The sequence below is a fragment of the Netta rufina genome (genome assembly GCF_964035555.1).
Source record: "Netta rufina genome assembly, chromosome: Z".
NCBI classification, from domain to species: Eukaryota; Metazoa; Chordata; class Aves; order Anseriformes; family Anatidae; genus Netta; species Netta rufina.
Genome location: NC_140126.1, coordinates 9,647,853 through 9,674,513, shown reverse-complemented (window position 1 = coordinate 9,674,513; position 26,661 = coordinate 9,647,853). Strand labels below are relative to the sequence as shown.

General features: G+C 35.6%; 1 protein-coding gene across 1 annotated transcript in view; it reads right to left on the bottom strand.

The window, feature by feature from the left end:
* Positions 1-26,661, bottom strand: part of WDR70 (WD repeat domain 70) — a 139,976-nt gene that overhangs the window by 30,196 nt on the left and 83,119 nt on the right. Inside the window, exons 11-13 of the mRNA XM_084305378.1 lie at positions 8,324-8,423; positions 2,485-2,569; positions 1,212-1,350 (exon numbers count right to left, since the gene is read on the bottom strand). Of these exons, the coding sequence (XP_084161504.1) occupies positions 1,212-1,350; positions 2,485-2,569; positions 8,324-8,423 (324 nt within the window). The remainder of the gene's footprint in view (positions 1-1,211; positions 1,351-2,484; positions 2,570-8,323; positions 8,424-26,661) is intronic.

Here is a 26,661-nt window from a genome sequence, read left to right as displayed (position 1 = left end):
AGTTATAAACACTTGCTTATGATACTTGTATCAGAAAACAAACAAACAAACAAACAACAACAAAATCAAAACCCACAGCTGAAACAATCAATCAAAACAAATACACAATCAAAACAAATCAGAATCTTCCATCAGAAACGTGTACAAGTTGAGGACTGGTATGTTCCACAGGAGGAAAATTTAAAATCCAGTTAATGTTATCTTTGGAGAAATTCTCTAGTACTGAATAAAAATTGCAGTGTAGTATGAAACCTACATATAGAATATATCTGTTTAAAATAGAAATATGCCTTCTCCAGAAAACCACATGCTTTCTGCTTTACCATGAGTTCTTCATTGTTTGATTTGCAAGACTGCTATCGCAGAAATGATGGATATAAAAAATTCATCCATAAGTAGAATTTACTTTAGGAGCAAATTTAGAAGAGAAAATTAGACTTGATAAGAAAAGTATATATAAATGTAAATTCTGTCTAAATGAGTTCAAAGCACAAGGATCTTTGGTGTGTTGTGCTAAGAAGGACTACTGAGTTAAGAAAAGTGCAGGATAGAACAATATACTGCAACACTACAACATGATAAAGATTTGACTAGTTGCCAGACTCTAATAACTAATGGGAATGTCTCATAGTTAAGCAACTGCAATGCTGCTTGAGTGTCTACCACTACTGAATGTTATAATCTGTACGTTTATTTATTTACACTGCAAGGAAGGAACTTTTTCAACTATGACATTAAACTTTTTCCTTCTGTACAAGGAAATACTTCTGCTTACTGAAATGCATACCATAGCAGCCATAAGTTTAGTTTCAGGGACAAACAGCATTACTTGTCATCACAAAATTGTACTTCATCATGAGAACTGGGGGAATGAACAGCATAAATGTATATGTCAGAATTTTAAGATTTGTGCCTCACTTCCCAGCTCCGGAATGGTGCAACACAATCATTTAGCAATACACTAGTAACACCAAACCAGAGGTCTCTTAGTGTTTAAAGACCATGTGTTAAGTTTCTATTTAATTATTTAAGTGCAAAAATAGCACTCTACCTGTAGTCATACTTCTCTTAAAAATGGAGGAAAAAAACAATTAGAATAGTAGTAGAAAGTCACTGTGTCTAAGGTAAAAAAAAAAAAAAAAAAAAAAAGCATATGAATATGATTTTATTCATATTTGGAATAGTGGATAGAAGAAAACTAAAATAAATACCGCATCTGTAACTTCTATCTCGTACAACTTCTGAAATGTTTCCCGATCAAAGAAGAACAGCTTCCCACTGCCACCACCTTTCTTAACAGAGGTACCTGTGACAAGTATTTTATCATCTGGGCTAAAACAGCAATCAGTCCTGTTGGAAAACAAAACAAAACAAAACAAAACAAAACAAAACAAAAAAATTATATTGGGCAAACCAGTAATTAATGTATATTTAATTTATAGATTACAATCCTTACAAATAATCTTTTCTAGTTGTTAATCCTTTCAACACAAAGTTTAAAAACAACTTTTATCTGCTGTCATCTATTACTACAGTTATCAGACAGTTCACATTTACAATTACAGCTGTGCACAGAATACAAAAAACTGGCAAAAACAATAAAAATATAAAAATCCTCCTCCCAACAAAATTTCTCTTCCTCTCCAAATTCATGTGAACTTTTCACATAGGAAACAAAAAATAATCATTTTAAATCTGGTTACAATCATTCATAAGAAATAAATCGATCTTGAAATCTGTTTTTGCTGATGATACGTTCTTCAGTGCTGCACGGCAGTTGCGTTTATATAGTTGCCAAAAATGTTTGTGTGTTTACTCTTCCTATATGCTACAAAACAGAGTGAGTGCTTGTGACTTCAAATTTGATCTGTCCCTAACCTTTCTTTCTAAGATCTTATTTTGAAATTGTATATTGTCTTTAGAGTGTCTCTAGAGTTCTAGAAAGGACTGTGCTACAGGTACAGAAGTATAGATAATACCTATAAAAATATAATCACAATACTTAACAATATACGGTACTATATCATACTTTAGTACCAAATAACAGTAATCAGCAATTCTAACATCATAACTTGAATTTAGACAATACACCTTTATGTTATGTCTACTTTTCAATCCAGATTTTTCTTTTAATTAATCATAGACCAAATAGGAATGAGGCTTACTTGATATATCTCATTACATAAACATAAGGCAATGAACTGGCCTCCTCCTAAAAGTTTCTAATCTAATTAGGCATAAGATATATGAGACTAAAATATGGCATAAAATAAGCAAAGATAGATAAGAATTATCACATGAAATAGGAGATATTTTAAAGCAATGTTAAGCTGTAAAATAGCCAAGAACCTTATTGCACAGTCTCCTATGTGTAGTTCTTTGTGTACTATTCTGTACCTATTGAGAAACATCTCCAGTATACTCCCTCCTGCTCAGCACAACTACCACTGTTTATTCTAGCTGGAATAACTTAACAGTACTTACATTGGAAAGAAGCTGGACAGTCTTTCAGCTGAATGAAGAGGCTTTTTAAATTGCCTTATATCCCACATCTTTAAAGTATCATCCCCTATGTAACAAAAGGAACAAAGGTTAGCAAGAAAGAATTTAAGCCAAGAATTTAGACATCTGCAGAAAATTTCATCTTCTAACTCAGATACAGGAAAGGGAACAGAATGATGTAGAAAAATTCAAAATGGGGATGGTTTGGAAGCTTTTTGTGCCCAAATGACTATGAAAATGCAAGGATGAAAAATTCCACCTGCTGCACTCCAGTAGATCAGAAACTTCTGCTCAACGATTCAGCCCTATTGCAGCAATCCCGTCTGCTAAGAACCATTACCCACAGTGGAATCAGATTCCCCGAACACCATTCAATGCTGTTTGTGTGTTTTGGTGCTTTATTATTAGAAGGAAATTTAACTTTGCTGAATATATATATATATATATATATATATATATATATATATATATATATATATATATAATGTTATCACAGGTGGACTAGATCAAAAGCTAAACAAGCTTTATGTGTCTGGTTTCTACCTGCACTGGAAAAATGATAAGGAAGGACAGAAGGCACAAGAAGCCTTCCTGCTTCTTTGGCATGCAAACAGAAACAAATTGCAACTTCAGTATGAAGAATGGGCCCCGGAATCAGCCAGAAGTCCTCGGGTAACGGGTAGAAGGGAAGCAAATGAATCCATGCTTGCTGTAATGAAACCTTTTCACACCCTTCCACAACACCTTTGGCCATAAAAGCCAAAGTTGAGGTTACAGCAAGACATTTATAGCTATTCTCATCTGTGTTTGATAAACATGGTGTGACTCTGTAGGCCAGTAAAAGTCAGGCTGTTTATTCCTTTTCCAAAAGTTATGACATATTAACACAGTGAGTACCAGGAAGAAAAAAAAAAAAAAAAAGAAAAAAAAAAAAAGAAAGAAAAAGGAAAAAAAGGGGGGGTGGGGTGGAGAAAAAAGTTTAGTTAGTTATTCTCAGAGAGATCTACATCTCTGCTAACCTTCCCCCTGGGATACATATTTTCTGCATGAGAATTTGAGCCCTGAGGCACCTCTTGCAGACACCTAGACATCTTTTTGTATTCTACATCAGTGCCTCAGTGATTTCAAGGGCAAAAAGAAGGACTTTCAAACAATTCTCCTTGAAAACATCCAGAGACTAATTTCAGAAAAAAAGTTACAAAATATTCCTGACCTAACTGGTGAGCAGGAAAGTGATTAGCAATCCATGGACCTGCTTCCTTGCAACACTCAAACCTTGCAAGGAAATATTTTTTATTTTTAAATCGTCTAGTACTCTGTGTGTTCACAACCTTTGAGATTAAGAGCTCAAAGCAAAGCTTGGAAATAAAATGCAAAAATAGATAAAATAAATAAAATAAATAAATACACAAATGTATCATGCCATAACAAAAGAAATCAAGGACAGCAGTACCTTTCATAGGGAAAGCAGTAATGTGTGGCCTCATGTATCACGAATGTTTATATTAAAGACTAGGATAATGCCTAACTACAAAATATTTCTAAGAAGTGGACAACTTAAATAAATGATGCCCAGGACACAATATATTTCTTTTCATTGCAAAACTAAAAAATGACAAGAATGAAAAATGTTGCCTCCCTATTTTGGGAATATCTGTTTTCTTATTGTTTCATAGTAGACACCATCCCAAGCACTTCAAAGCATTTGGTCTTGTAATGTGAGCCCTCCTTTTTCCCCTCCTACCCTGAAGAAAAAAAAAAAATACACTTATTGTCTAGATGTTATATCTAGAGCACCAGCACTTTATAAATGTACGCAAATGATACCATTTGGCTGCTCTGCAAATCTCTTGCACAGGGACAGATCTAAGGCTAGCAGCCAAGGCTGTTCTGTTCCCAGTGGAATGAGCCTTGACATGATCTTCAAGCTGTAGCCCTGCCAGGCTTTAGCAGGAGAGATGCAGTGAAACATTTAGATACAGCTCTCCTTCTAAGAAGAAAGTGTATTCTGCTGGTTTAAAAAATCACAAGACTCCAGAAGGACTCAAGGAGTTTTGGATAATTTCAAATCAGCATCGTCTTAAATGGTGCAGAAATAGTTGATTAAGTACTTGGAAAGGGAGGAATACTCATAGAATAACTTGGCCAATGCTGTGAAACCCTTACCATCTTTAATAATATAAGATTTCCAAAGTTCATCTTTAAATTCAAATTTACTGTGCAGTAAAAATGGTATTTCTGCCTGAAATTAATTTGCTTTGAGTTGAAACCACTGCTACTAAGAAAGCAGACAATATCAATATGCCACAATACCATTTTTTTCTATTAGCAACCTTCCATCAATGCTTAATGAGTTTCTTTATGAGAGCTGTAGCAGTACTGACCTATTTTTAGCTACTTCACATGTGGTCAAAGTAATTACCCTTAAACAAAAATACATAAAGTTTAGAGGTGTGGAGTTAGTATAAAGTATTCAAAATAACCCACTCTTAGGTCATTCAGTATTTTTCTTGATGGCAGACTTGGCACAATCTTTAAAAATGTTATAGCATTTTTAATAGCATTTCAAACTCTATTCCTTGCCATTTTAATTAGAAGGATACCAATCTAGTCTGATATAAACAGGCCAGACACCATTACGTCCATGGTATCAAGGAATGGATTTATCAAGAGGAAACAACTAGGTCCTAGAAAGAATCTCTGGTGAGCCAGGATAGGCATTTTGCACTTGGCTTTTAGTCAAAGTAAGGTCAGTGCACTGAGACTACAAAGATCTTTATTTTTTAAGTTTTTCTCAGAAGATACTGACCAGGAAGACAATTAAATGGATGCAAATGCACCCCAAAGAAGTAAAAACACTGCCAAAGTAAAGCACTGTCAGAGGTTCAAAAATTCTAAAGTCAGCAATACCCTTCAAGAAGCTCCTATTTTAAGAGGGAGTCCTGTGTTGAAAGCAAAGCTCAAGGACAAAGATCACTGGGGAAAGCAACGAAACAAAGGAAATGAGATTTTTAAAAGCAAAATAGAGCAAAGGAAAGACATAGTACAACACGACTTACTGTGAGGAAGTATCAGAATACATCATGATTATAAACTCAGAACCTTTCTATGAAGGCTGATACTACAGGCATCATGAGGCACCTTACAGAGCAAGGTATGCACTTCTGCATTCTGCTGTGGTTCAGCACAAGGAGCTGCAACGGTTCAAGAACAGCCCTCCGAGGCACCACAGGTCAGTATCACACTCACCCTGAGCCAAAGGATTTGGGAGAAGGAATCCTGCACTTATGCTTGGAATAGCTCTCACCATCACCCGAGCCACACCAACCTGGATCTCTTATATAAACTGATTTTTCCACGTAAGTTTACTGACAAACCAACAGACAAATAACTATCATGAGGTTCATGGAATTAATGAAATCATTGTTTCTTATTATTCTAAAAGTGGATTCTTTACAGACCAGGAGTTAAAAATTACTGTTACAATAGGACCCCAAATCGTATGGCTGAACAAAGGAAACATTCCCATACCTTTACTGTATATAGAAAAAAATACTTCCACGGTTACAAGTGTGTCAAAATATCACTTTCTTAAGTTTCTGTCAAGTTACTACCTAATACCCAACAAAAATAAGACTGGGAACTCTCATAAGCATCTCCTTAACTTTTCATTTTCCCTTGTGCATGCAGCTGAGCCCTGCCTCATCTCTCTCATATCTGACACTGAATCTACATCAGATGCAGGAGAGTCCATCAGGCTTTCAATGAAAGTCCCCATTCCCCAAACGGCTATCCTCTCTTTGATCCTCAGCACTTGGCAGGTGTGTTAATCTATGAATGCTGGATCTACATCTGCTTTTACTGGTACAGATCCAAAGCAATACTCACATTAGAGTACTAACCAAACAAGTAAAAATAAGGTATGAATCCTTATTCTTCAACACAGCATACAGAAATTAAAATAAAACAAAACCAACCAAACAAAAAAGCCACGAGACAACTGTAGCCCTTGTAACCACATTAAGGGGCCAAATGTCTGTACCGTCTTATATTCTGCAAACTATCAAGTTCTTATACAGTTTATACCAGAGTGAGGTAGAAAGAGCGTAAGTAAGTTGAATTTGGTTTAATATAACACAAAATCTGGAGACAGATGAAGAGCAGGCAAGCAACTGCCACAAGCAATTAAAATATGCAAAGGTCATTTCTGTTATCTCCATTCATAAATGCAAAATATAAGAGAATTTTCATAAACTGAGGTTTCAGAACAACTCTACTGAATATTCCTCACTTTAATATTATTCTTGTTTGCTGTGGATATTTAAAAGGCACACCAGTGTTTTTTAAAGTCATTTCAAGTACGCTTGTGTGGATTTTGTGGTGGCAACACCACTGACAGGCAGAAGCAGCATTTTACGTAGCTCGGAATATTTAGACAGATGGTTCACCTACTTTCCAAGAAGGAGAAGGTTCTCACATAGCAAGTATTCAGTTCAGTAAGGACCAGCAGGGTTGAGACATTTTGCCTCAACCACTTATGGAGTAGCAGGAGCCTGAACAGCAATCAGAAAACAATCTAAGCACCACTAACATGTCCTAGTAAGCCTAGGGCTCTTAAAGACAAGCCTACCATCATTTCACTCTGCAAAATGGGATATGGGGAACATAAATGTTTGGAATTATAGAAACATACAAAGAAATGAGGTAAGTAACATCCAACAGCAGCTGCATGTTCTTGTAAAAGCCACCAGTGCCACTCTGCTCATCAGGGACAGGGCAAGGGGAAAGACACAAAGCAATTGCAAGCTACTCCCCTCAGCTTGAAATCCCAGCTCCTCTTTCAGAGAGTTTACAATCTGTGAATACCTGTCTCATGGCATTTTGTATAAAAAAAACTCATTCTGTCTACATACCAAACTGACCAGATGTTATGTACATATGTTAGGCACAATACTGAGGCTACATTAACATAAGCTGCCTCTCCCTAGGCCTGTTTATTTGGCCTTGAGGCCATGCTAATGCTTACACATAGCTCCTGGTTGCAGCTGGTTTCCATCCAGTCAGCTCGGACTGTATGCTTGCACCTGCCTGCAAAATGCTGCGTACACAAATCCCTACCTGAAAAGCTATCTTAAACAGACACCATCCCAACTAATACATCTAATAATGGAGTGAATGAGTCTTCATAAATGTCTTTGCCTTCTCAAGGCTTGTTCTGTTCTATTAAGAGACTTTTATAAAAAAAAAAGTTTTACCTGAAGTTCAAAAAACTTTTTTTGGCTTCTTTCCATTCAAGTACAAATTGGCCTTTTATCTCCACTCATCAACGCTTGATACTTATAATTTTAACTACAAAAAAATTTCAATTAGAGCAAGTACACTGCATTAGAAAGCTGCTTGAGAAATTAATAACTCTACAACAGATACACTCTTACTGAGAGGCCGTAATCTTACCAGAAAGAACTATATAATAAAATTTGTCTTAATTCTTAATTAAGCTAATAACTTCACTTTTGGTGAATTGTCAATGCTAGGCAACAAGACAGATCAGGAAATATATGACATAAACAACAAAGTTCTCTTAAAAAATTCTTTAACTGCTGTGAAATGCACTTTCAGGAACACATTATGTCACGGTGTATCAAAACAAAAGATGTAGACTGTGAAACACTTCAGGTTTATATCTGATTTTACTATCTTACCTCAATCATAAATAAATTACATTTAGAAATGGTATGATTTAAATGTTTGGTGTTTTTTACCGAACCACATTAAGACTGTCTTACATTAAACACATCAAAGGGTTCTTTGAGTCACTTACCTCCCCGACTGGCAAGGGCAGTACCATCATAGGAAAATGCCAAGCAAGAAGTGTCAGTGCCTGGAGCATGGGCTTGCCTGCAGTGGAACTTTGTATGTACCTGTTTGTCAAACAAACAAAACATCAAAAACCCTGCTTATTTCAAGACTGGGCAAACATTTCTTTATAGCATTTTGTGTACTTTGCTGCTATTCCTAAATGTAAACAGAAAACCCTGCAACTTTAGCATTAACAGGTACAGAAGTTATTAATTTCTACAGCCTTTTTAAAAAGTCATATAGGCTTTATATGGTCAGAATAGGCTTTCACAATAAGTGCTTGAAAGAAAAATACAAATTTTGCATAGATTCAAGTATACAGAATAGCATCAGAGCTACCGGAATACTCCTACTACCACTAAATAAAGGTAGTTAGGCCTGGTTAAGATAAATATACATTTTAAGACAGTTCTTGTCACCCATCTAAGCAGGCTTATTGTTTAAACAAACAAACAAAAAATGTGATATACATACTTTGGAGAGGACTTAAAAGAAGTATAGGAAGAGGTTAGACATGGTGTTTAGGGACATGGTTTGACATCGGGTGGGTGACATTGGTAGTAGGGTTTGGACCAGATGATCTTGGAAGTCTTTTCCGACCCTAATGATTTTATGATTCTATAATTTAGTTTTGCTAGGTTTCAACTGTGCCAAAATTAATAGTTTATAGATTAGAAAAAAGCTTGGATATGCTGGGGTTTGTGTTCCATTGTGTTAGCTGAAACAGAATTCAAGGTTGGGAATCATTTATGTTTATTTTTAAGTGTATTTCCCTGGTTATTTTACAAGAAGACATCACTTTCAAATTAGACCTTATTCTTGTATAAAAATCAGTTTTTGTTTATTAAGTCACAATTTAGTAAAATTCTTAAAAATTCTCTCTGTTAAAGTGGGAGAAATCTGTGAAATCTCAAGTTAAATTTTAGCACTTCTGCAAAATTCAGCTTTCCAACTTCCCAACCAAGCCAAAGGTCTTGGCTTTGATACCAAGATGTCCTTTCATATGGCATCTTGCTGGTTAATTCAACTGTTAGTCACTGTTGTCTCAGTCATTACATATGTTATCTTCAATCACTGATGGAGACCACACCACACATGCCTGCTGCGTGAGGGTGACCAGTCACATTCCACGTCAGAGACAGAGAACTTCAGCAAGACTGACTAACAGTTGATAAAATGGGACAGCCAGGTAAAGGATGGAGTGATCTAATTTATTGCACAGAAGTGAAACCAGTGGCAGGGTGAGATTAATCTGTGGCTAGGAGTCCAGTGAGTCCAGACTAGCAATGAAGATGAAAGGCAAACTTGTTGCTGACATGGACAGGTTACAAATAAATTGTTGAGAGGAGTACTAAGTCCCACTGAAAGAGTGACAGTGAAGTGAAATAGAAGAATGAAGAAAGGGAAAAAACAATGGAGAGAGGAAACAGCAAAGCCTTGTAGAATATCACAGAACACAGCAGATGTGGCAAGAAGCTACAAGACAGGGATGGAGCACTGTAAAGGAAAACTGGACGTCACTAGGTGAACAGGCATGAAGAATATTTCAGTAAATGGAGAAATTCTGAGATGGGTAAGGAGCCCCAAAGAGCTATGGGATAAAGCAAGTAACCTAGACGGGATTAATTGGAACCACATGGGCATTCAGGAGTGAAGAGGGAAGTGGGGCAAAGAGGAAGACAAGGAAGAATCAAAATGGAAACATGAAGGGAAAATAGAAGAGGAAAAAACTCAAAGGAATTTGAGGCAGTTAAGTCCTTCTTGAACACGTAGGAAATTACACTTCTCTTTTGCTCTCTTTTCCTAGCAAAACGAATTCTTACAGCTTTAAAATGAGGCTCTGCAACCTTATCTCACCTTCCCTTCTGTAAGTTAGAGATTAAAGCATGCTCTTCCTCTCACGGAGAAAAAGGACTTGGAAGTCCTTTATTTACCATACTGATGAGCAAAACGGGAAAATATAGAGAAGAATGTATTTTTAGAGAAAGGTTTGAACAGTTTGCAGTCAGACCTAGAACTGTTCCCTGATCGTTAACAGGACAAAATAACGAGCATTTGCAATTACTACCCACTAGATATATTAAAAGATCCCCAGTTCTACAGAATGAAAAAGAAGACTGTGATCACACAATGCAAATGCACTGAGAGACTGATTTATGTTTGCACAGGAATCCTCAGTTATTTCATCTTCTAAGTTTTGACTAGGTAACTTAACTAAGGCTCCTTTAATGGGTTATTTTGTATGCAAAAGACAAAATGTAAAGTAATTAATATTGTTAATTGCTAGTAAAGTAATTAATATTGTTTACCCATTCAAATATCTGTTCTGAATTTGGTCCAAAATCTAGAGAATCTTTCTGTTATGACATTAATAATGACGGAAAGCTTATTTTGATGTGCAGATTTAGTTCAGTTTTCAGAGGAGTCATATAAGGCATTCATTCCACAAATGACTCTTCAACAAACAAAGGAGGACTTCAAACATGAAGCAAATGCTTCTTTCAGTATTTGGAGATAGAACACTATCGCCTGTATTTAACTACAGCGCTTGTTTTGAAATTAGTGTCTCTTTGAGCCAATTGCACATATTCTGGAGAAACTCTATGAACAGATTGCAATTTACAACTGCAAGTCTATGTTGGGGTGTTTATAAATACTAAGAAACATATTTTATGCATCCAATTACAGAAAATTTTCCAAATACATGGTAACATATAGAGGATAAACTGTGAATTAGTTATCAGAAAATAAAATTTCTGTACTATTTGCTAAACATTGACAAGCAATTAAAATGATATATATTCATCTAAGAAATACCAGAGACACTTGCATAAACATGATAAATTATTAATATTCACACCTAAAAAAACAGAAAGATTACAATATGGTATTTATCTATTTAAATGAATTGAAAACAACTTCGTTTGCACTACACACCACTTGTCAACCCACTGTGACAATGTCACATTGACACACATGTTAAAATAACTTTTTGTTTTTCCCCCCCATTTTACTGCAACTTTAATACAAGGTCTTATGTGTTTTGTTTGTTCGTTTGTTTGTTTGTTTTCCTTTTGTTTCATCCTGGGTCAATTTGAAACCACCCCTCACAGACCTTCTTTGTTTGTTTGTTTGTTTTCCCAATATAAATTAAAATAAAGAAAAATATTTTGGAACCAACCAAATACTTTTCTTTGATGCCTTTGATGGGTGTGGGTGTGCATATTTAGGAAGTGAATATATAGGGTACTGTCCCTCTGCCACGACATAATGTTCTGAGAGTTTTGTATCTCCCTACTTCTACCTCTCTACATTTAACCAATTCTTGCTCTTTTTCTGCTGTTCCATAGAAAACAGAAAAACAGCAACACACTGATATTCAAGACTCAGATATTATTTGTCCCTTTATCCAAAAATGAAATCAATAGATCAACTGTATCTAAACTCTATCCCTCTTTGATGCTTTAGACATTTACATATATGTAATGCAAGACTCATCTGTAAAAGACAGTAAGATTGCATCAGCAATTCAGTTTATCTTTAAAAATCAATTTGCACAGTTTACCACTGAAAAGGTTGTTTTCCTAACTTTGAGCTCTGCAAGTTTGTCCTCCATATATTACTGTGCAAAGAAATATAACCCTGAATTGTAATACTAAATCAAATATTTTAAAATGATTGAAGGTTGCTCTAAAAATGAGAGAAGGTTGAACAAGAAGTTTTAATATACACTGGCAAGTGTTCTTTGCGGTTTTCAAAGAAAATTATGTGTTTGGCCTCTGGCCTCTTAACATATTTAACAGATGTCTAATCTTGCTAACAAATCATTAGCAAAAAAATTGTTATCAGAATGTTTCTTGCTGGAAAGACATGAAACAACACAACTAATGTACACATTTCAGACGTTTGATTCAGGAAGGGAAGGAAAGAGCATTGAAACACTAGATAAAACTGTGAAGATAACTAGGGCAAAGTGTATTCACATTTCTCCTTCCCTTTTGTGGCAGAAATACCCGCTATTATAGAGTATTACTCCAGTGCCTTACAAAATTTGACACGTTCATCGATCCTTAATTATTTTTTTTTAAGGTTTACCCATTTCAGCAAATTCTGTAATAATAAACCCTGTCTTTTGCTTGTTTGAAACCTTTCTACAGAATAACTCCAGCAATGCAAGCACTCTCTAGCTTTATATTAACACATATATTTTTGTAAGCAATTACAGCTGACTGGACTTGTATGCAACATGAACTGACAGGCAGAAAACATGAAGCACATGTGAGAAGGCAGTTGCAAGAATCAAGAAAACTAGGATAACTGCTAAATATGAGAATTTGCAATATTGTTACAGTCCTCACAGAGACAATGAGAACCAGAAAATAAATGGAAGCCAGAGAAAGGACAGAAAAAAAATGAAAACAAAAACAAAATGAAAACTACATGAATGGAGCATCAGTAATGAATATCCTTTCTGCAAAACTCTGGGTGGGTTGATGAGGAACAATATGAGAAACAAAGACAACAGTGGCCACACAACGTGCCTATCGCAGAATAATGACCTATAACAGAGCTGCTCTGCATCACACTAACTGTTCTCCTTTCCCAGCGTCCCAAATATGACATGTTCTGTGAAAAGCAGAAGACCGACGTGGTCAGTTTATTTACCCCAGAAATCCAAGCCACGTCCATTAGATACATCAACACTCTTAACTAAAGAAATTTTTGAACTTTCCACATTGTTTTGAGGATCTAGTATTTCAGAGGAAGCAAACACTTCCCTAAGATTGCATGTTTCCCACACACACTTTTCTTTTTCCTTAATGAAATAATGGTGTCCAGCCAAGACATTCTTCCATCTTGTTACTAACATCTTCAAGATATTTTTAAAAGCAGAGGCAGTATATCAAGATAGGCACTGGGGACAATGAGACCTACAAAGTAGCATCATGCTTCTGCTATATAAATATTTCTCTGTATTTACAAAAATTTACTCATTACTGGAAACACAATCAACTCTTCTACTAATATCCCACTTACAGTCAAAGAAACTGTCCAACACTGCTAATGGCATGTGCCATTAGCAACATGCAATCTACTCAGGTTTGTTTCAGCACACAGAAGGTTTCTGAACAAGGAAGCTCATTTCCAGGCAGGCCTCTCGTGCTTGCTTACCAGCTGTTCCCCCTTTTTCACAACAAGGAGCATTGGAAATGCTTCTTGAGAGAGCTGGAAATCAGGATTCACCCTGATTTCTAATGTAAGGCAGAGGAGCAGGAGGAGCTAGGCAGAGCTACCAGAAAAACAAATCCCAAAACAAACCATGTATGGCTGACTGAGACTTAAACAACTGATTTCACCAGACCAAGATACTTAGAGCAAAATAAATAAACTGATACTGCTAATATTCACTGCAAAAGTGATAGTTTTTAATAAGCATAAAAGCATTCCAAGATAACATCGCAGTCCAGTTTCAAGGTGACAAAAGGCATGAGCTATAAAGCTTGGGAAAAAAAAACACACCACCACCACAAACCAGAAACCTTCTTTTTAATCACAACTGAGCAAAGCTGTCAGGGCTTGTGTTGAAGGTGATTGGTCAGAGATGCAATCTCAGAGCTGTGATCACAACTGACAAGACAGACACATTCCCAGCACGCTTTCCAAATTGCTATTTCCCATTCCCCTATTTGTCCATCTCTACTGAACAATGCATGTTCACTTTGTTCTCAATTATAATCCAGAAAAGAAATTTAACTGTACCTTCTGGATTTGGTGTATCACTTACAAATTATCAGGTCTACATATGTCAGCTGAATTCAGAAACTGCTCCTTTTTTCCCTGAGTAGGTAGCTAGACTATAATCAGATGTTTTTCTTAAGTCTCTGTAAATATGATCCCAGGGCTTTCAAATTTATCTGACAGCTCTTCAATACCACTTCCCATGGCACAGAAAGTGATGCTGTTTCAGTAATGAGCACGCTGATGCAAAACAAGATTAACTGGTGAAACATGAGGTTTTAGCTTTTATGTGATTATACTCTTATGTGATTTGGTCTTCTGTGTGATTTTCTAACTCGGTGACATTTTCATGTATCACTAGCAAACCTGAAACATTTCTTTCCCTTCTCTCAATCCTAATTAACTAATTATGAATACAGTAACCTATCTTTATTTGCAATAACCAAGTTGTCTAACTTGCTATTGTATTTAACATCTATTACATTCTCATCTGTTGCAACAAAGCCTTTTCTAGGGTGTGGGAGTGATTTTTCACGGAAGAAGCAATTCTTTGGGATTTCTTTTTTTTTTTTTTTTTTTAAATCTCATACATTTAATACCCCCCAAAAAAACTTCAACAGGTACTTTATATAGAGGATTTATAGTTAGTTGCAATTAATGAACAAACAAGATGACTCGTTTTTATATTTTTATTTTTTTAAAGTATAATGCAGCTTTTCTTAAACAATTGTATGGTAAGGAAAAAGCACGGAATCAGGAAAAAAATTTAGAAAAGGCAAGGGTTCTATTACTACTTTTTAAAAGTCTATACAATCTTCAGTCCCTTGTAATGAATAATACATTTTATCATGGAACTATGAATCAAATAAAAACATAAGTGTATAATGCTTAGTCGGAAAATATTGGTACGTTATGGAAAATGGCATTCTTAGGAGAGAAGCCATACAGCACTATAATCATAAGAAAAGATCGGTGCCTGTCCCTCTGCTCCCCTCGTGAGGAAGCTGCAGGCAGCCACAAGTTCCCCTCTCATCTAGGCTGAAAAAAATCAAGCTACTTCATCGGCTCCTCACACATCTTGCCCTCTAGACCCTTCACCTTCTTTGTAGCCCTCCTTTGGGCACTCTCTAACAGTTTTATGTCCTTCTTATACAGTGGTGCCCAAACCTGCACACAGCACTGATGGCGAGGACACACCAGCACAGAGCAGAGCAGGACAATCCCTTCCCTCGACCAGCTAGCAGTGCCGTGCCTGATGCACCCCAGGGCAAGGTTGGCCCTCCTGGCTGCCAGGGCACACTGCTGGCTCATGTTCAACTTCATGTTGACCAGAATCCCCAGATCCCTTTCTGCAGGGCTGATCTCCTCTCTCATCCCCCAGTCTGTGCTTATAGCCAGGGTTGCCCTGTCCCCAGTGCAGAATCCAGCACTGGCTCTTGTTAAAGTTCACATTTTTGGTGATTGCCCAGCTCTCTAATTTTTAAGATCTCTCTGCAAGATCCCTCGTCACCTGGGAGGGAATCAACAGCTCTTCCCAATTTAGCATCACCTGCAAACTTACTCAAAACACCTGCATGTAAGTCATTTATAAAAAAAAAAAAAAAATGAATTGTCCCCAGAAGGGAGCCCTACAGAATCCCACTAGTGACTGGATGTCAGCCATCTGCTGTGACCCCATTTGCTATAAGCATTTGAGCCAATTGTTCAACCATCATATTGTGTTTTTATCTAGCTGTATGCTGGACATTTTGTCCAGAAGAATACCATGAGAAACAGTACTGAAAGCTTTACTGAAATCCAAAAAGATTACATTGACTGGATTCCCTTGGTCAAGCAGGTGGGTGTCTTCATCATAAAAGGAAATTAAGTTCATTAAGCAGGACCTTCTAGTCATGAGCCCATGTTGGTTACGATCAATGACTGCATAGTCTTTCGTGTGTGTTTCAGTAACTCCCAGAATACTTTTCTCCACAATTTTACTGGGTACTGAAGTGACTGGCAGACCTATAATTATCAGATATAGTCACAGTGAACAATTATTCAGCATTTTTAATAATGGCAATTGATATACATTGATTTCTACAAATAAATTTTAAAAAACTACATTTATAGAGAAGACAATGAGGCAATGAACCTGATGCATTTGACTATATGCGCTTTAGATACAACAAGGAAGCAAGCAGGCTGACTTGCCTTGGACAAGTTTATGAACCAGTCCAAATTGATGAGGAAACCCTTCCTATCTGTGCTTCCATCATCAGTTAGAGCTTTTCATTTCTAAGAATACTGTTGACCACAGAAATAATTTCTTCTTGTTTAAATTAATTCATGAAGAAAGATTTCAGGAAACCATTTTAGAAAGATGGCTTCTTAACAGCAGTGCTAAATATTTGCCTAATGGTTTAAAAATGAAACCCCAACTGAATGTTTGGCTGCACTGTCAAACCTCACATTTGAGAAAATAATCTATCTTGGCCACAAAAAAATGATGCATATTGCTAATAAAAATAGCTTTTGGAAACTGTTCAGTTGGCATCCTTTGGGGATTTTTACACTGCATGTGAAAAACATATAAGGATGCAAAATAAATGTTCTTTTGTATCTTTTCATAACTTATCTAACCCATCCTGTTATATCCCAGGGAATTTATGGTTTTCCTCCTTTTTACTACCACAAATATGGCTTCTGTAAAGCGAAATACGCCCGCCTGCATATTCTTTCAAAAATATATTATTCACTGAGACTTGCCCAGTTGCTGAAGGTTCCTCTGCCTTCTCAGAAAAGACAAAAATCTGAGCAATTTTCTTCTGCAAAAATTTCAGTAAAAATTTACAATTATATGATTTAATAGGATGCCACTGATAGTCCGCACTGCTGCAAGCTCATTATACAATTATACTATGCTTTGTATCAATTAAAAGTAGTCTTTCACCTACTTGCAATAAATTAGCATCATAGGAAAAAGAATCAAGATGAGTCTAAAAGTCAACTGCCACAAAGTTATTCCCACCATAATTCAATATAATTTCTAATACTCAGTCAGTTTGCAGTAATCCCTAAGCTTAAGACCAATTATAATCATTTTATGGGTATACGGTGCAAACGGAATGAAATCTGACTGAAAATACAGACATTTACATTAAGCTATCACTTCTCATTTGATAACACTTCAGTCAAAATGGTGTGCTTTGCAGTGAACTATCCAAAGTAGTTTTATAACAAATTTAATGTTAGAATAAATAGAATAGTTCAGTTGGAAGGGACCTTCAGAGATCATCTACTGTAAATGCAATTGCTTGACTTAAGTTAGTTACTTGTTGAAAACAGCAGCTAAGTTAAAATATTTATTCCAGCAAGAAGATTGCATTTCTCTAAGAAATTAGTTATTACTTTTACTAAATTGCTTGTAACATACAGTGAATTATTTCTACATTATTTGATTTTTCCCGTAAAAATGTGCTGCAAATTGTTCTATCGTATTTTCTCTTTTATTAATTAAAATAATATAGATTTAAAAAAAATGGATATGGTTTTCTTTATTTGATTGGAAACACAAAGAAGAGGAGTGCCTCAATTAAGAGGGTAAATGATTTTTTGCCACATGAAATATTTCAGTGATGAGCACTTGTAACTTAACGCCTCAGCAGTTTATAAATAATGGCTGAGACTATTAGAAGAGAATAGGACAGAACAGTTGGAAAGGACCTTCAAAGATCATTCAGCCCAAATGCCCTACCTCTTTGGGGCTAACCAAGAGTTAAAGCACATTATTGAGAGTCTTGTGCAAATGCCTCTTGAACATTGCCAGGCTAGGGGTATCCGCCACGGCTCCAGGAAGCCTTTTCCAGTGTCTGACCACCCTCATGGGAAGGAAAATTTTCCTGATGACCTTTCTGAACATGCTCTGGTAGAGCTCCATGCTGTTTCCTCATGTTTTACCATTAGTTCCCAGGGAGCAGAGACCTGCACCTCCCTCTCCACCTTCCCTCCTCAGGAAGCACCAAGCTCACCCTTCAGCCTCCCCCCCCCAAGACCAGACAGTGCCTCAGCCCCAGCCTCTCATCGCTAGCCATGCTTCCCAGACTACCTTCTTTCAGACTCTATTATGTTAGCTATATATATAACAATATATAATACACATAAAATAAAAGGGATATAGTGTATAATATCAGCTATTATACCCCACTGTATTATATTTCAGACTCCACAATATTAGTTCAATATACTTAAGGATTTTCAAGGGCCATACATATTAAAAAAAAAAAAAAAAGTCTATACAAAACAAAAAACAACATCATAATTCATCAAAGTATGCTGCTGGATTTGAGAAATTAAAGAAATCTCTTTCCTATTCTTCTGTTACAGGTCAATGGGACACTTGAAGGTGGGTGGGAGATCTGAGGTTTTTTAATAACTTAAGATACATCACTTCCTATCCAGAAGATGCAGAGCTGCTAAATGCTTTAATTTCAGTTATGTATTACCTGATTCAACATATTACCTGATGAATTCTGTAACTACTGGATTAAGTCCCAGAGTTATGTGGAAGTAAAATGTAAAAGTAAGAATTCAGCAGAGTTACATGGTTGAAAAATAAAATAAAAATAAATAACTCAAGCAACCTTTATTTTCTTTTCAAATATTATTCTTATCTCAATTTCACGATTACTATCTTATTTTTTTTCCTTAAATTTATACAATTAACTAGCTAAATAAACAAATATGAAAACCTACACACTTATAAGCAAAATCCTGGCTAGCTGCAAAAAAAAAACTTCAATAAATTGTTTTCTACAAGTAGTTTACACAAACTCAACACAGTTTTCCACAAAGAATTTTTGTGAATTCCACTTAGCTTCAGCATTTGTAAAACCAGAGTTACAGGTAACAAATGTACTTGTTTTACAAATAAGATACTACAGTGTTAATCACTTTCTATAGATACTTGAATTCATTTGGCATATAGCTCAGAAACAACACAGTGTCTTAACTCCGGCACATCAAGTTTTGGGGAAGCATCAAACTCAGCCTAAAAAAATTAAAACCTTTCATGATTAAAGGCATCTTGTAATATAGGTTTAAATTTAAAACCAAGATTTCAACCCTTCTGAAGGGGGATGCTCAAGTGTCTTGGATTTGATTTCTGACAACACTGAAATGACTTGAAAAACTATGTTTATTCACATACCTTTACACCACACAATGCCCTGTCATACCAAGTTTCCAAGCTAGCTTGTAATCAGGTAAGCATTAGGTAGAGCAAAAAGACTTGTAATAACTTTCAGAAAAGTATGTCTTGCAGTGCTTCTTTACAATCCCTGAATAAATTTAAAACATTAATGTTTTTGGTTTTTTTTATAGGAAATGCGAACAGTACTTCTTAAAGTACTGCCTTTTCTGAAACTCTATAGTAACTCTCTTGACTACAATTCTCTTTTCACCTGGCATCCCTAAAATTCTTCTCCAGTCAACAAAAGAAACTAATTCTTCAGTGTTGTTTTTTTTTTTCGTCTTCACTTTCCAGTTCCATTTCAGCACAATACTTCACACTCATGTCTGACAGTTTTATATTTCCTCTACATCAGCAGTGGCATCTTTGGACCATAGGGAGGTACGTGAATTGCTGGTTGTAAAAATTGTATCTCAAAAATCTCAATTGCATGATCCCCTTTTCACCAAATAGCTTTGTTTCTTTCTCCATTGCTCTTCTTCAGCCTTTTCATCCACCACTGCTTTCTCCTGCATCCATATTCCTTTCTTGTCAATTCTACTGGAATTCCTTCCCAAGTCTCAACAGATTCATCCCTGCGAAAGCCAACAATGATACCCCATCATTATTCTCATAAGCCTTCGAAGAAGTGCCTATTCTCTGTGCCCCTTATTCATCTTATTTTTTTCATTTGCTGTATGCCTTCTACATGTTGGCTCCATTCTTCACTGTTCCCGCTGGTGTTTGATTCTCATTCCTTCTCCCACTTTCACTGGTTACTCACCATCACTTAGAGGGAGACACTTGGTCTCAGAACTTCCCTCTCTACAATGTATTTCTACAAACCTTATTTACAACCGCAATTGCAAATAATTTCATGCCATTAAACTACCTTACAGGAAAAGTTACTTTATTCTCTATCTGCCTAGCTCATCTTAGTTCACCCTGACATCACTTTGTGAATGTTTAACTGGCTCGATATATTGAAAGCTGTTCCTGACTACCATGTCTTTCCTGGCTACCATATGTTCCTGGCTGCCATAACTTTCCTCAATTTCCCTGGAAGATTTAACCTCTTTTTAATCGCTCATCATAAGAAGATGTCATTACATACATCACAACATGTCATCTCCTTTCCATCATATATTGTAAAATATGCAATAATAAGTCCCAATCAATAACACTATTACTTTGATTTCTTTGCCTTCTTTCTACTCCACTGCCCTTAAAATGGTTCTTTACTTTCAGGGTGCAGTCAGTTCATTTTGTCTAATTTAACAGCTGTATTTTACCAATGAGCTAAATACATATTCTGCCAACAAAAGTAATTACAGACCATTCACTTAATCCTCAAGCACATCTGTGTTTTTCTCACATAAAGAAAAACAAAGCCAAAAACAACAAAACCACCACATCTCCATTTTCCGTAATATATATGGACATGCTTTAAACTATCATTCAAAAACAACAAAAAAGGATACAAGCGGCAATTCAGTTTGCTCACTGCCTTGCCTTTGTTTCTTCAACACCAAAGAGTTTATTTTCTGACTTAGGCATGTTTTTTTCAGAACACTCAAATCTGACATTTGTTTTATACATGCAGACAGCAGCACATGCTAACCAAGCCCTGCCTCACTCCTACCTCAATGCAATAACAAAGTAACAACAGGGAAATGTTTGGAGTACAGAAAACATTCATGCATCCCTGTCAACTACCGCATCCCATTCAGCACCAGGCTTCCATACATAGAAAATCAACTGCACATTTTCACAAATTTTGCCAATTGACAAGCTAATATCTGGCAGTGTGTTGCTTTCTGCTGATTAAAACAGGTGTCCTGACTTGCTCTGAGCTTCTCAAAAATCACTCAGGCTCTTGAAGGTGGCCTTGAATATAAACCAGTCCTCCCAGTAAGAAGTCAGGAATACACATGCACTAACTATGCTTTTGCAAGTCCTGGTGAAGCTGAGCCCCTGTAAAGATCACAGCAGCACACTCTGGTGACCTCTTGGCCTCAATCTGCTCTCCAAACAAGACCACAGGTGTGCATACTGGTGAGGAGAATGAAACAGGCCACAAAGCAAGGATACAGTGCTGTTTCTGGGCTCTTACCAAGGTGTGTGCTGATCACAGCAGCCACATTTGGCCGGCATGAATGTAGCTCTTGGTGTCCATAAGAAACAGTCTGTGATTATACAACGAACTAGATTTTTCTCAGAATATTTCACTGTATGTTTGAACTAGCACAGTACGTTCTAATTTGGCTATCCTATCCCAACCTTAAGAACAATGTATTACACCAAAAATTAAATGTAAATTAAGTTTTAGCACTTTATACAGGTAACTGTTTTAGTGCATAGCCAAATCTGGAAATGATACAGTTACTTTGAAAAAGGTGAAATACCATGTGTGTACCACGTGGTTCACCAAAGTGAACCATAAAGACATTTTTTCGAAACCTTATACACTGCTTAATATGAATTAAAATTACATGTTGAATGATTTAAGAGTACTCTGTTTAAATAATCTAAGCATTTATATATATTCAGAAACTTTATTAAACTAGGATTTCATTATAAACTTGTGTGCACACTTAGACACAGAGCCGTGCTGTGTATGTATGCATGCACAAAGTGTGAAATCTATACATATGTGTGTGTATGTATGTATGTGTGTAGTCATGTAGGACTCCAAATCTAGTTCTCCATCTCATGAGAAATTCTTCCTTGGTTCAAGGAAGGCAGCTGTTCAATGGATGTATCTGATTTCAGTCTGTGTAGTATCACTACAGTCATACATTAAATAAAACACAGCTGGATAATGCTCCACCTATTTCACCACCCTCTCCACTAACTGTTTAGCACTAACATCTGTTGAAAACAAACTTTATAAAATAGGGATATCATTAAAAAAAACTTTATTTTAAAATATTTGCACTTTAAGAAGTTCTGCTTGTTAGCAAAGAAAGCCTCATGTATACTCAGATTTTAAGTATGAGATTTATACCTAGAGTTCAGAGAAACTTGCTCACTTAAGCCTGTCTTGCAAAAAATATATTACAAATACTTTTCATTTCATTGGTACAGTCCTGTTATAGCTGCTAAGAGATGGTGTAGGTATGCAGTTCATCTTTTCATGTATAATCACATGAGCACAGATATCTTACGGATTTTCTACAGATGCCATGCAAAATTTTTAATTGAAGTTAACTAGACTTATTATATGTTTTTCAGGAACTAAGGGAACCTTGGGTATTTTAAGGCTATTATGGCCAACTGTTCAATTCAAGCACATTTAAAGTGTACCCTTACAGTAGCACACCTTTTAGCAAACACAGACATGAAACAATCATTGTTTGTTTGTTCTTCTTCCGACTTTTTCTGATTCAAGTCACTATTTCTACAAATAGAGCTACATATAAAAGCTATGCTTCACTGTACTGTATCTTTCATTTTTTTTACACTTCCCAGTTTCTGACAGATTCATGGCAAATATTTTTGTATTTAAAAAATAATTTCTTAATAACATATATCAGAGCACGTTTCAAAATAATTTGTGCTCTTATTCTACTGAACTAAAAAAAAAAAAACAAAAACAACAACAACAAAAAAAAAAACTGTTTCTAAGGTTTTTTTTTCTAAATCAAAGTTATGAAACAGGTATACACAAGCATCACACAAAATTAAACTACGGGTTTTCTAGGACGGTATTGAATTTCTGATAGTGGTCAGTGACATAGGAATACATGACAATCCCACAACTATTAAATAGGAAGAATTTGTTATTCATATTCTACATTAAATCTCTGGAAAATTTAGAAAAATTGTCATATTTAAAATATTTAAGATGAGGCAAATATTTTAAACAATAGTGGCAAAAATTAAGTAAATGAAAAGTTTGCTCTACTACATTAATGAGAAGAATCAAGAAAACTGAAGAGAACAGCTCTCAGTATTTTCTAAAATTCACTTCATAATATTCTTTATGAATATAGAAAGCTTTTTAAAAGTTATGAATTGATGAGAAGCACAAAGTCTGCCAGAAATACATCTAAATATGAAACTGAAAGGAGGTGAGGGGCCTATAAATTAACCCAAGAGAAAAAGCAAGCATATGCAGACAGAAAGTACCTAATCTTCAATCCACAGACTATGATCTGTTCCACAGAGTAGAAGTCATTATTTCCTACTTTTTGTTCTTAAATAAATCTATTTGATCAAGTTGTAATTCCTTTGCTTTTGTAAGCATTCGAAAATACGGGACTTTTAAACTTCTCTAATAAAACAAACTTAATGACTACGAGTTGCACAGAAATGTACTTTTCACTGCTTCTATGAAATTCACAGTATAAACCTGCTGTCCATCTCCTCACTACCCTAAAGTGACATACTATAAACCACAATGAGAAACATTTGGACGCCAAAAGAGCTTCCTAATAAACATGCCAAACACAAAAAAGTCTTCTAGAGTTACAAACCCTCTCAGGTTCTAGATAGACAGACAGACAGACAGACATTTTCAGCTTGCTTGAGCAGTACACATACTACAGTACGTAAAAGCCATTTCTCTGATAAGCCAGATGACTCCAGAGCTCACTTGTTGAAGCAGAGCATCCGTCCTTTAACATTTTGTCTCTACATACAAGGAACATTATCTTTTATTATTATTCTCAAAGTTATAAAATAAATATACATAGGAAAATTTTCTGTAAAATAACAGAAGCTAGCTCATGAAGGCTCTTCTATTTCCATTTAGAAATAATTCGTATCAGATTAATATTAATAACACTACAATATTAATACAGCAAATCATGTTTTTAATTAAAGCCAATCACTATTTTTATTTATTTATTTATTTATTTTGGTACTGCTATTCCTCCAAATAGTAATCCAAAGATAGATACATAATCCTTGTGGGGTAAGCCTTTTTTTCTTTAATCACACATGAATCTGAACTAAAATCCTTTATGCTATTTTCATCAGAGTGTGACAGAGTAAGATTTAGAATTCCTTTCATCACTAGATTAACTAGTGCAAACATTTAGATAGTTCTTAACTATAAACTGTTTATTACATAAGAGAGAAATGCACTTAGAAATATAGCAGGGCCCATTTTATCTTAGCATATGACTGTCAGATTCTTTACTGCAGATAGTTTCAGGGTACAGATAGTGATGTACTGACTAAACCAGGCGTATACAAAAAGGAATAATATATGAATCTGTTAATATTTGCTGCTGGCAAGCCCGTGTGTGATTTCCAGTTTCTGGAGCACAAATACATATGGAATGAAAGGGTGGGACATTATGGATATGGAAAACTTAAGGTAAGTTTGAAAGGGAAATATAGTATATTTGGATATCTTTCATCTCATATTTACACAAGAAATTTCCAGCTGTAGCCAGACTGCCCTCTTCAAAGCATGAAGCATGTTACATACTTCAGGGAAATTGAAAGATTTGCCTGATGTTTAGCTGTACTACTCATTTCAGCAAATTTAAGGACAGTCATTCTAAATTGTTTCTATTAAATATTGACATTTCATTGGAATACTTTTAATGCTGTAGAGGTGCCCAAAATTATAGGTAAGCAAAACCAAAACAAAATATCCACTGCCAAAGTGATGAATAAATTTTAGCTGGTGTGAAAAGAGCATAATCCTGGAATGCTGTAAACCATCAGATGACAAAGACACATTACAATCTTTGGCTAGAGGAACCAGTAACTGAGTAAGCATAAGCACAGTAATAAAGCTTTTTAGTAGACTGACACAAGACATGCATTTCAGGAATTCAGTACTGAGAGCTATGTCTATGTCACCATATAAGAAAAGCAAGCTGCAACTGTGCAAAGATCCAGCACTGTCCTTCTCCCAAAGCATGGGCATAAATCCCCTCACAGAACTTTCCAATTAATGGAGAAAATATTTACAGCAAGTCTCAGATCTTACTACTAGCGTTCACTACACTGTCTGGCAGCATCAGCTGTAAAATCAATCAAGAACAACAAAATAAAGTTTACAAAAAAAAAATCCAAATAAGATTTGGGCTTGCATTCCCATTCCAAAACAAAAGACTCACCCCATTCAGGCCAAAAAGAAGTATTTTACGTGATTTTTATTACCTGAATCTGTGTAATCAGATGTAATGTATTTCTTCAAAGTCTCTCTACTATTTGCAATATTTTTCACCTCTGAAAACTCTGCCTTAAAACATCTCTGCAGTTATACTGCCCACTACAAAACTAAAGCTTACTAAAACCTTTTCAAAGCAGAAGATCACTAAATATAGAAATGTATTTATCTTCCATCTATAAATCATGCAATTATTTGGAAAATACTTTTAACATGACTACCAGTAATTAAAAAAGGTACAGAGCTTAGATCTGCTTAACTTCAGAGCATACTGCAACATCCCACTTTTCTTCCCCTTATTTTTTGAGGATTAGGTGGTTTAAGGGTGTGTGGAAAACTGGTTATTAGGATTACTGCTTGATCACACCACTTTTGGGGATATTCATGTGGGCAGCCTACTAGCACAGTGTTGAATTTCATTATTATTGTGCATTTTAAGTTCTGTAAAATCACTTAGAGCTTTAGCTAAGTAGTTTAAAAGTGATCAAAATACATGAATTATTCTAGAAATTCAAAATCAAAATAAGGTTTTAAGACCTGGAAAAAGAAAACACTGGCAAAGCAATAGTTCAGCAGTACCACAGGAGATGCTTGCTTTGAGCCGGAAATAGCTTAAGAAATAGAATGGAGTAAAACATACAACCAAGTCTTTTATGAAACAAGAAAGAATGAAAATAAAGTTTAGCACTAGCTATAACATTCTGTCCCTAAGCACTGAATCAATTTATATTTAGTATTATGTTGAAAATCGTTGCAACTCTTCAGATTTGCACTACATAAAAAAGATAAACCTATTACTGATAAATCTGTCAAAGTTAATTCCTAATTACTTACAGTACACCCTCTAGATACCTAAAGGATAATAAAAATTACTACCCAATTTAATATAGCTAAAAACAAATAAACAGTGACAACAAAAAACAGACAAGACTTTGTGTGCATAAGCTGTTCTTTTGGTTCTTGAAGGCATATAAAAGAACTTACTACTCCTGACAAATTCTGCCTGCCTGACATCCTTATCAATATTTTTGTATCATGGCTGCAACAATATTACCATACAATACAAGACATGTCAAACTAAGAACCAGGATTCAGTCTGCATATGCAGCGAAGCTTTGTATGCAATCCAGAGCTAAATGCAACCAGAAAAAGCTGGAAGGAAAATTCTCGTAACTGGTAGCTTCATCAGACGATTTGAAAGACTAACAAAGAAGGTTCA